General features: G+C 36.1%; 1 protein-coding gene across 1 annotated transcript; it reads left to right on the forward strand.

The window, feature by feature from the left end:
* The first annotated feature begins 2,768 nt into the window (after positions 1-2,768).
* Positions 2,769-3,539, forward strand: LOC113309821. Its single transcript, XM_026558335.1, has one exon. It carries the CDS (start codon positions 2,769-2,771, stop codon positions 3,537-3,539), a length of 771 nt encoding a protein of 256 aa, XP_026414120.1.
* Positions 3,540-12,688: the final 9,149 nt, after the last annotated feature.

Here is a 12,688-nt window from a genome sequence, read left to right on the forward strand (position 1 = left end):
GGTATTTGAAGACTCATGTCCAAGAACAAAATAAAGATAAAATTAGGAAAAACATTAATCCTTCTTGGAATTTTGTAGACAACTATTAAATGGATGGAGCTGGCTGAATTTGGGAAGGATGGGATCCTACTACTGTGAGGATTCAAGTGATACATGTTTCTTCTTAATATATGTTTCTTGAAGTTTCAGATTGTCATGAAAATTCTTTTGTGGTTACTGTTATTTATGGTAGTAATGATAACACTTTAAGAAGACATATTTGGAGTGAGATATCTTCTTTTGCTGTCTATAATCATAGACCATGGGTCTTATTAGGTGATTTTAATTCTTTATTAGATGTTGGTGATAAAGTGGGGGTGCTGAGGTGGTTCCTTCTAACTATAAGGAATTTTATGACTGCACTCAAGATGCTCAAATCTTTGACCTGAGATACACTGGATGCTTCTACACTTGGAGTAATAAACAGGAGGGGGAGCATAAAATTGCATCTAAGATTGATAGAATTATGGTAAATATGGAGTGGTTGGAAGTCTTTTCTGACTCTACTGCCGAATTTCTTCTCCCTGGTATTTCAGATCACAGTCCAGGGGTGGTTAGTATTTATGAAGGAAGGTATCATGGGCCTCCTCCTTATATATTTTGTAGGTTTTGGGTGAATGAACCAGATTTTATGAGCATTGTCAAAAAATCTTGGATGGAACCTATGCATGGTAACCCCATGATGGTGCTGGTAAAAAAACTAAAAAGACTTGAGAAGGTTCTTATCCAATGGAAAAATGAAAGATTCAAGAGATTTTCTGATCAAGTTTTAACTACCAAATCTTTTATGGATGAAGTTCAAAGACAATTGCTAGCTCAAACATTAAGAAATAATTTAGTTATCAACGGAAAAGAAGCTGTCGGAACTTATGCTAAATTAGCTAGATATGAGGAATCCCTCAGGAAGGAAAAGTCTAAGGTTAAGTGGATGGAGACTAGAGATTTAAATATTAGATTCTTCTTTAGTTCTTTGAAGGAGAGAAGGTCTAGAAATAACATTCTTGTGCTTACCTCAAGGGATGAAGTCAAGTTGGAGGATGATAGGCTAATAGGAGAAGAATGTGTAAATTTTTTCAGTGATCTGTTTGGGGGTACTTCTGATCAGGGGGGAATGCATGATGTTATTAATAAGATGCACTTTAATAGACTTATTCATTGTTGATGCTGAAAAATTGGTGCTTTCTGTTTCTAGAGATGAGGTTATTGAAGCTCTATCTTCCATCCACTCTTCAAAATCTCCAGGGCCCAATGGATTCAATAGTTACTTCTTCAAAAGTGCTTGGTCTGTGGTGGGGGATGATTTTGTTGCTGCTGTTAGTTCTTTCTTCAAAAATGGTAAATTACTTAAAGAGATAAATAACACTTTTATTACTCTAGTTACTAAATGTGAAAATGCATCCACCGTTTTAGATTACAGATCTTGATGTAATGTCATCTACAATTGTTTGAAAAAACATTTGTCTTCTAGAATGAAGTTTATTTTAAAAGGGTTGATTAGCTCTTGTCAGTCTTCCTTTATTTCAGGAAGATCCATACAAGATAACATTCTTCTAGCTCATGAGATAGTTAGGAATTACCACAAATCTTGTGGCAGTCCTAGGTGTGCTTTAAAAGTTGATCTTCAAAAGGCCTGTAATACAATCAGTTGGGAAGCTATTGAAGCTGTAATGAAGAAGTTTCGTTTTACAAAGAGATTTATTGAATGGGTTATGACATGTATCTCTTCTTCAAAATTTTCTGTTATGATAAATGGATTCCCTTATGGATTTTTTGGTGCTAAAAGAGGAGTGAGATAGGGGTGTCCTATGTCTCCCTATCTATTTGTGATGGTGATGGAGGTTTTAAGCTTTCTACTACAACAACAAGTTCTTTCTGGCAATTACGGATTCCACCCTAACTGTACGAGCACTAAATTAACACATTTATGTTTTGTTGATGACATTCTTGTTTTCTTCAAAGGCAATGTGAAATTAGCTCAGGTTCTATCTCAAGTGATGAAGGACTTTAGTAATTTCTCTGGGATAGTTGTGAATTGTAATAAGACTACTTTATTTTCTTCTTTTGTGGAGGGTGGGATTCTAGAAGATATTACTAGATGTTTGAATTGTTCTAAAGGACAGCTTCCAGTGAGATACCTTGGTATTCCTTTGATCTCTTCAAGATTGTCTTATGTGGACTGCCAACCTCTTTTATGCAGAGTAACTAAGAGAGTTAAATCATGGAAGGCTAGACATTTATCTTTTGCTGGGAGGTTGTTGCTTATTAAAGCTGTTCTTATTGGTATGGTATATTTTTGGTTTTCATGCTTCATCCTCCCTAAGAGAGTGATTAAAGAGATAAATACTACATTCAAGAGGTTTCTTTGGGCAGGGTCTGATCTTGGAAAAAAGCACAATCCAATAAGTTGGAGTCAGATTTGCACAGTTGATAAAGCAGGGGGTCTTGGTGTAAAAGATTTGGAGCAAACAAATATTACAACCAATCTAAGACATATATGGGACATTAATTCAGGTAAAGATACCATTCAGACTCAATGGATTCATACTAATCTCATTAAACAGAGAGATTTCTGGTCTCTTACAGTTCCAAAGGATTTCTCATGGAGTTGGAGAAGGATCCTTATATTCAGAGATATTGCCAAGCAATTTATGGGTACATTCCTTGGTAATGGATAACTTACTAGTTTATATTATGGATTTTGGCATCCAGAAGGAAGATTGTGTGATTGGATGGTGGATGAATGCTTAGATATTATCTTCCCTAATAAGGAGCTAAAGGTTGCTGATTTCATGGTTGATGGCATTCTTACTTTCCCATATTGTAATCATTTACCCCACTGTGATGATTGCCATAATATTCTTCAAGGGGTGGATTATAATATTAGAGATGAAGATAAGGTGATTTGGAAAGGCAGCAAAAAGGGAGATTTTTCTATGAAAGAAACTTTTCAGGCTCTTACTGGAGACATTATTGAGGTGGGATGGACTAAGTTGGTGTGGTTTAAGAATAATATCCCTATAAATTCTTTCATTTGCTGGTTAACTTGTCATAGAAGGCTTAAAACTAAAGCAAAATTGCAGAGATGGGGCCTTGTAAATAATGCTTCTTGTGTTTTGTGTGGTGGAGGAACTGAAGATGAAGACCATTTATTCTTATCTTGCTCCTTCTCTAGTCTCATTTGGAAAGGTTTGTTAATCAAGATGGGAATTTTCCGAGATGTGGCCAAAAATTGGGATGAAGAGCTTCTTTGGTGTCACAACAACTTCAAGAATCAAGGTGCAGTTAATAATATTAAGAAATTGTGCCTTAATAACTTTGTTTATCATGTTTGGATGAAACGTAATAACAGGATTTTCTCCACTAAAAAGACAAGTCCTGAGGGGGTCAGCCACCTTATTACTTTAGATATCAGACTTGAGTGCTTAGCAATAAAGATTTCAAATATTGATAAACCTTATATTAGAAGGTTTATGGAAAATTGGGGCATTGATTGTTTGTAAAAGGAGATAAAGATGATATCCTGCTCTTGGTTATATCCTGGTGAAGATGTAGTAATGGTGAATACTGATGGCTCTCGAAAAGATGATTCTGGAGGAAGTGGTGCTACATTAGGAATCATCAGGGTGATACTGTTGCTGCAGCCTGTGGTGGATCCATCCTTGCCACTGTCTTTTCCCATGAGTTGCAAGGAGTTGAGGTAGGACTTAATTTAGCTAAGATTAACAAGTGCAAAAACCTGCATATTTGCTTTGATTCCATGAATGTAAATCGTTTGCTTTCTGGACTCAGCTCTACTGTATGGAGTGTGTTACACATTTGGAGACGTATTCAACATCTTCAGAAAGAGTTTACTGCTATTAGATACTCTCACGTCTATTGGGAGACTAACAGGGTTGCAGACTGGCTTGCAGGGAAGCACCCTCGGGAGAAATTTCTTATCATTGGGAGGGATAGTTTTGATAGTGAGATGAATAGTTTCCTTGAAGAGGATAAGAAACCTCATCACAACAAAGAAATTTGGAGATTTCTCTAGGGTATTTCAATGATGGCTCAGAAGATATCTTCTTTTTTTTTTTGGAAAGGAGAACAGAAAAGGAACAGAAAAAAATGAAAACTACGGAGCAACAAACTCACTACAGCCCCAAAGGGGATAACCTCCTGCAAGCTACACTTATCTGTAGTACGTTTTTCCCATGGCATCCTCATGGTATATTCTGTGAGTATTCGTCACCATTCTCAAGTTACAAGGCTGTACGTATCCCATACTTTAGTAAGCCTTCGAATAAATTTCATGTTAACATGTTTTGTTATAGTCGTGGAGTATGGGAAGGTTTTATGGCTCGGAAAATGGATCGTTTGTCCAAATATATTTAAAACATGGTTCAAATGGACAAGTAAAAATTTGTATGAGTGAAATGGACACCAAAAAAATAGCAAAGATGAAACTGGATTCATCTTGCCTTAAACTTAAAAAAGTAATAAAGATGAAACTGGATGCGTCCTGATGTAATTAAAAATTAGAAAAAATATTTGAAAATAAGTAGGATGAAACTATTTACATCCCGGCTATTTCTAAATTTTTGTGCATTTAAACAATATCAAAATTTAAGTGTCCTTTTCACCCAAAAAATGTTGATTTTGGTCTTTTTAACCAATTTTCTGTTTACCGTTTCATGTGATGAAAATATTAGGTGGTCTACTGATACTAATATTGTTATCCTTAATGGTGTTTTGTTTTGGATCAAAGGAGGTGGTAGAATGCTAGTCTACAAATTTAATCAGAAAAATAAAAGTGGTGGACATCGATGTAGCTTGATTAGTTTGCCAGATGAGGTTCCCTAAATCCAATAGTCAAATCGGGGAGTCAGAAGGCTGCGTCTGGTACGCCAAAATTAGAAGCATGGCAGGAACGGAAACGGAAATGTCTGTGAGTGTTTGGGTGCTTAATAATGGGAGTTGGCAAATATTGCACAAGGACATTTCAGTAGGCGATATCTACGCAGAGCTGTGTTCTCGGTTAGGTGAATTTGCACCAGCACCAAATCGATGTTTTAGGTTCAGTCCGGTAGATAATAATGTTGTTTTGCTCGGGCGGAAACACTGGGTTTCGGGGTTCAATATCCAAATCCGAAGCTTCGAAGACCTCTGCTCGGATAACAGATACAAAGATGATGCAGGTAGCTAGGCTGTTTTGTACCGTTCGTGCTAAAGACAATGCCAACACTACTTCCACTGCCCTCTTGGATTGCTATTTAAAAGTGATCTTTGCATTTCCGACTGAGAATAACAAGAACTCGATAACAAATTCTCTGTCTTAGATGCACTAGATTTTCGTTTGGATATATTAAGATGATATTTTGGTTCAATGTTCTTAATTTGGTATGTTTATGGAAGTTACTCTCCGACTTTTGTTTGTGATTCGTTTCCCTTACTAATTTTTCCAGTTTTATCTCCTATCTCCGATTACATTAACCATACATTCTCCACAGATATTGGAAATTAAAAGTGATCTTCGCACTTTGAATGGCCAAAAGAATGAGGATGGTGTAAGGTGTACTGAGTAACTCATTTGTGTCTTTTCAGCTATTTTTCATCTTACTATTTCCGTATTCAATAACTCAATGATGAACTCTATGCCTTTGTTGCACTAGATATTCAAGATGATGTTTTGTTGTGTTTGCTTATGTGTATAGCTACAGCCTACATGGAAATGCGACCAAATTGGAAAAAAAAGTCGTGCCTTCAAAAAATGTGAGTACTTATATATATATATACTAATACTACTAACACGAGATAAGATCTGGCTTGCTATCTTTCATCCGAATTATCAACCATTACTTTGTGCTTATTGAAAAGGTTCAACATGATAGAATCCAGATTCCAAGCCAGTTGCAACTCCAATGGGTACTAATGAGAAATTAGTGAAGAATGATGGAGTGACTAAAGTCGATGATCCAATTATGTAGCGCAAGGTAGTGTGTCATAAATGTCTACGGATCATGTAACTGGTCTCTTCTTGATTTCAAAAAGAGTGGTATGATTTTGTTATCTATCTGCTGTAGACATGTGTGGTGCTTATTTTACTTGTTAACGGCATATGGGCTGTTAGAAGGGAGTGACCAAATCATTTGGTTACTCTATAAGTTTATGATTCTTTCGCTTGATCAACCAATTTATTTTATTTTATGGAAAACAAAGAGAGTACTGTTGAGTAATGAGCCAACTTAGAAACAAACCCAGAGAGGAACACATGAAAAGGCATATAGATCACAAAATGAACAAAAACAACTGAAGAAAAGGAAGAGGAGCCTGTGAGCATCACTATGACTGATTGTCATCCCAACTAGGTTGGCACCACAACCACTCACCTATCATTTGCAAGGCATCACTCAAATATTATTATTAGTTGATCAAATGGAGAAAGTACAAAGCACCAACACACCAAATAAAAAGGTTCTCAAAACAACAATAAAACCACGATATACTAACATTTGTATTCTGACACAAACAGCCTAATCTTCACAGTCCAACCGTCTGCGCCTTTGCCCACCACTTGTTTGCAAAATCATCCATCTCCGAGTCTTCGTCAATTTCCCAGTCTTCGTCCATGTCTATAATCTTTGTACATGCGTAGAAAAGCTATCTATGTCTAGCTCTAGTCCCCCTGGGCTTCAACGTAAATATAAGATCGATCTATTGGTTCAAATAGATCCTACACAATGTCAACTCATTACCAGGTATATGGTACTCTTTCATCAACCAATTAGTTTTAGTAATACTTTTATTATCTCTTGGAGCACCGGTATGGAAGACGAGGCCACTCTTCTCCCCAACTTCTGTACTGCCTGACTTGACGGGCTCTGACGTAGACATTCTCCAGTACCCGTGTCCTTCCACGGTTCGATTGGGTCTTTTTCCATTCGCATGTCTTTTGGTTCTTTCAGTAAAGAAATACCCCGATTTCTCTTGGTATCTTTCTGTAATAAACATACAGTTAAACGCACACAGTTAATATCGTAATCACAGTAATCAAAGAAGATTAACTGAAAAAAATAAATAAACACAGTATACGATGTGCTTACCTAGAAGCTTTTCAGGATGAAATTCATAAACATTGACATCGGGTATAAAAGGCATGGCTTCAAACTTGAGGTCTGGATATAGTATCTTCGGCATCAAGTACATAGACAACAACTCTTGATCCGAAGGATTAAACACGAAACCAGGAGGAAGTTCTCTAAGGTATTGTATGGCAGGAACATCATTATTATGACTATCTCCTAAGGACTGTGGATCTTGATCAGCAGGAAGTTCTTGGTAATTATAATCATTGATGCCCTGATCTTCATCAGCGAGAAGTTCTTGGTAAATCTCACTTAGAAACTTCCGATCTTCTTCAGAAAGATGTTCCCGGTTATCATAATCGTAGTTATTAGCCCTGCACATACATATAAACACGTTTTTGATCAATATTTACGTAACGAATTAACACAGAAAGAATTATCACGAAGAACTCAATATGTATAATAATAATAATAACAATCATTCAGAAATAGAAACTATAATACATACCTCTCCATGGTCATCATCGCATCTTCATGCTGGAATTGATGATTATTAGCTGCTACTTGAATGTCGTAGACGTCCTCCAACTTCCTCTTTCTATCTCCCAAGGACTGTAGATCTTGATCAGCCTGAAGTTCATGGTTATTATAATCATTGATGCACTGATCTTGATCAGCCAGAAGTCCACCGTCATTAGACTCAATACATTCACCGAAGTAGTACTCCAGATCTTCCTCAGTAAGAAATTCTTGGTTACCATAATCGTAGTTATTATCCCTGCACATGCATATAAACACGTTCTTGATCAATATTTATGCAACAAGGAGAAATATACCAAGAACTCAACATGTATATTTTATTAATAATCATTCTTGCATATTATTAATAATCATTCAGAAAAAGAAGAAGAGAAAGAAATCGAAAAGATACAGAAATACGAAAAAATACATACCACTCCATGGTCATCATCGCATCTTCATGCTGATTATTAGCTGCTACTTGAATCTCGTAGACGTCCTCTATCTTTCTCTCACCCTTCAAATCTACTTTCTCCATATTTCTTGCTCAACCAATATAGGAACTACTCTCACGAATTAATTTCTACCACAGTTGATCACAAAACCAAACACTTTCTTTTTCTCTCGTTAATTTTTACCTTACTAGCTAGATAAAAATTCACCTAACTAAATAGGTGTCCCTATAAGGGTATTTATAAGCTAATAGGTCGGTAGGGGGCAAGTGCCCTTTTCCTGGTCAAAAATAGGTTTACAAATATTAGAAATCGGTACTTCTGGACCGGGAATCGGCAGGTTCTTTGATACACGAGCCTTATTGACCGAATTGGTTGCTCATTCCCATGGCCCAATAAAATAAATCGTCGGTCTCACATAACCACCGATCATGAACCGACACGTATAATTTGTGAATTTTCTATCCCGTGTATCTCATCGAGTCCTCGTAATTAAACACAATCCTCATCTTTGATCAAACTTATCTCTGCTTGAGTTTGGGACAAAAATTTTGATCATTTATCTAGTTGAAATTTTGCAGGCCACTAAACTGGTGGGTAGTACATAAATCCAAGGGAAACCACGCATAAAAGAGATGATTTCGCTTTTAAATCACAAAATTTGTTAAAAAGACCAAAATCAATAATTTTTGAGCGAAAAAGTCACGTAAAATTTGATACCGTTCAAATGGATGAGAATGTAAAAATAGCCAGGATATAAATAGTTTCATCCTACCCATTTTCAAATAATTTTTTTATTTTTAATTTACATCAGGATGCATCAAATTTCATCCTCACTCTTTTTTAACCTTAAGTCAGGATGAATCCAGTTTCATTCTTCCTATATTTTTGGTGTCCATTTCACCCATACTAATATTTACTTGTCCATTAGAATCATGTTTTAAAAATATTTGGACAAATGATCAATTTTCCGCTTTTAAACTGCTTGGACACCACTAGTGGAAACAAGCATAAGCACGTCTTGCGTACTTGCACAGATATCTCTTGCTTGGTCCTTCTGGTTATTCACTCATTATTTGACCTTCGCCTTTTTCTTCAATTATCAAGCTAGATTTCCTATCCCTAAATCCATTTGCATTGATGCCCATTATTTACATCCATTGGAGGCAGGCGAAGATCTTTTTTCATAAACTAGATTTTGGATATAGCTATATTTGGTACACCTAACTGTGTATGAAACCAGACTAACCAGTGCTTAGATATTTTTGTGAACGATTTCAGGAATGTTCTCATGGGTTTCTCTTTGTCCCCGTAAATTACCCAACAGCTTAACTCAAATGGTTTCACTTTCATTTGGCCGGTGCTTAGATATTTTTGTGAACGATTTTAGGGATGTTCTCATAGGTTTCTCCTTGCCCCCTTAAATTACCCAACAGCCTAACTCAAATGGTTTCACTTTCATTTGGCATGTATCAGGTACGGACCCAGAAATATCCCTAGGATAGGGCTAGAATTAATATCACTAGTTCTCAATGCGGCCAAAAGCTGTGGCAGATTTTTAGGAATGAGTTTTATAAATTGTGATTAATTGGAACTTGTCTATAAATACTTGATAGATGAGTACAAGAAGAGGTACGCAAATCTTAATTACGAAAAGTGTTGGAGAAAGGAATTTATGTGTTATATTAAAAAAAATGGGAAAAAAATGGATGTGAGAAAAGAAAGTTCTATGTTTTAAACAAGATTTTTGGCTAATTTTATCTATCCTATAACCACAATGACTAAACAATAATAGAGATGGGCTCATTACTAATATTGAAAAAAATTTATATACCAAAATTTTGTTAAGCTAAAAATAGGGACGCGCTATAACCCGGATTAGCCTCTTGGTAGGCCCATCCCTAGTAGTATACGTATGTGATCAGAGCAATATATGAGACGGAACGAATGATTTCACTCTGTTAGATATGTGGCGATCCACCACCACCCCACCCCACCCCAACCCCCTAAATAATTTAAGAGAAAAAAAGATATTGTGGATGCTAAGCTGATGTAGTTGTGATTTGCTATTCTAGTTGTACATTTGTTGTTCTAACTTTCTCCGGTAGGTGTGCCTCGGCGCCTGTACTGGTTAGAGAAATGATAAAGAAGGTTCAGGAATCTTATGACTAATCACATGATGCAAGCCTTTGTATAAGAAGGCAGAGATGCAGAGATAAATGCAGTTACAGGTTGTCCACAACTGACAGTCTGGCTAGCGGAAAAGCAAGAATTGTACGGATACTAACAGTAATAGCTAACAGTAAGAAATAATGCTAACTGCACACTAAGATATGACAAAGCAGGCGGAAAGTGATTAATACAGTCGTTTGTCCCCCCTCAAGCTGAAGTAGTGACTGAACTTTCAGCTTGTGCAGCGAAAAATCAAATCTTGTGGCAGAGAGACCCTTTGTGAAAACATCTGCCACAAAAGAGTTAGTAGACACGTAATGAATGCGCAATACCTTAGACTGAATCATTTCCCTGATAAAATGAAAGTCTATAACAACATGCTTCATTCAACTGTGAAGAGTATGATTGGAAGCAACAGAAGTAGAGCTCTTATTGTTATAACCATGAGTTGATGGAGAAGAAAGAAACACATTCCGGTATTTTAAAATCTGACACACCTAAAGAACTTCAGCTGCACCATGAGCCAAGGATCGGTACTCATTTTTTGTGGAGCATCTAGCAACCCTATGTTTTTTCCCAAAGGACTAAGAGAAAGACACATAAACCACTATTAGAGCGTCCATTATCAAGATTACCAGCCCAGTCAGAGTAAAAGGAAAGCGAAGTAACCCCTAATAAAGAACCATACCAAAATCATAGCAAATTAATGGCCTGGTCCATGTGAAATATTTAAGAGATCCAACCAAAGATCTATAATATTAAGTGTGAGAGCACTGCTCGGTGAAAATCGCAAGCGTTGCTATATCAAGCTTGTTTGTCAAATTTAGGTGATCAAAAATATATGTCTTGATTTCTAGCCTCATTATAGCTATGTCTCGTATTAGGATAGAATGTGTAGTTGAGTTTTAGACTTCACGACGTTCATCGATTGAAGACGAAGATCTATTGAGGATGTCTTGGAGGAACTTTATCAACTAAAGTTATGTGGATACTAAAACTTATATATCTATCACTCAATAGTCTACTCTATTATATCTCTTATTGAGACTAAGTCTTATAGCTATATAGACTTTTACATTATTCACATTTTTTATTTCGAGATGAGCTTAACTTGCTTATATATTTCTCAAAATATCTGTTGGAAGATTTTTGCTTTAACTCCGTTCATCATTATTCTTGACGAGTTTAGTTAGAAACAATTTATTTGTTGGAAATTAAATAATGAGCCAAAAGATGATCATGTGAAAATTTCCTTGAAACATCTTACATAATTTGTGTGAGACAGTCACTTGATGTCTACTCATAATGTTTCGTATTGATCATTCGATCACTTGAAAATTACTTCGAAGCTAATAGTTTCTGTGAGACGGCTATTGTCGTCTTCTGAGGATGTTTTAATGATTGATATGGGAGTCTAGAACAATTAACCATTGTCTGGATATAGTATGCGTACCAGTATGTGAATTGTGTTGGTATGATTCAGGTCCGAAAACCTTGTTTGGATAACAGTATGCGAATGGTTTTAACTGAGAAGTTCGGGAACCAAGTTCTCATACCTGTATGCGAACGGTTCTGCTTGAGGTAAGGTCTGGGACAGCAGTATGCATACCCGTTTGCGAACTGTTGGACAATACCAAAGTCCGAAACTATAGTTTGCGTACCCGTTTGAAAACTTAATTGGTTAAGCTCTAAAATCAGATTAAGTATGTTTTGATACTCATGAACAAATACATTAATAAATTAAGGAATGCAATGTATGCAAACCGTGGCTTAATGATCATGAATTGATTTCGGTATAAGTACTTTGTACTTTGTACGAATCAATCCGATTTAGGTTCAATTGCATCTTGTATACTTATATGAGAGATAAATCATTGAAAACTCTATGAGTAACATATTAAATTCATTTGATTATCTTTCATGGTTGATTGATCATCATAAGTAATCTAGAAATGTTAGATGAATGTGGTTAATACAAAAGTGCTCATATGGACAACTTCGGTTAGCTGTTATTGAACTAACTCAATATACACGTTTAGGTACAGTTACCGATATCTAAATGAAGGTATATCTCATTTGTGTGTAACAAGCTAAGACCATCTAACGGTTGAGAGATATTGCTTTGGTTTTAAGCAAACTTAGCTTGAATCTTAAATCAGGTTTTCATCTAATGATGAATATTGATTGCTTTGTTTTTAAACTATCAAACACTAACTTGAAGACTATATAAGGGAGAACTCTAACAACTGGAAAACCTAATCCTCACACTTCTGTGCGATACTAGTTGCGACTAGAGTCGATTCTCCTTTAACCTAGATTTTTCCTAAAACCATTATAGGTTAACGACTTGAAGACTTGTTTGGGATTCCTGAAGCCAGACCCAACTATTTTCTCTGTAGTTGCGTGTTCTGATCTTACCTGTTCTACCATATAGTTAAGTTA

The sequence above is a fragment of the Papaver somniferum genome, chromosome 9, assembly GCF_003573695.1.
Source record: "Papaver somniferum cultivar HN1 chromosome 9, ASM357369v1, whole genome shotgun sequence".
In the NCBI taxonomy this organism is placed as follows: Eukaryota; Viridiplantae; Streptophyta; class Magnoliopsida; order Ranunculales; family Papaveraceae; genus Papaver; species Papaver somniferum.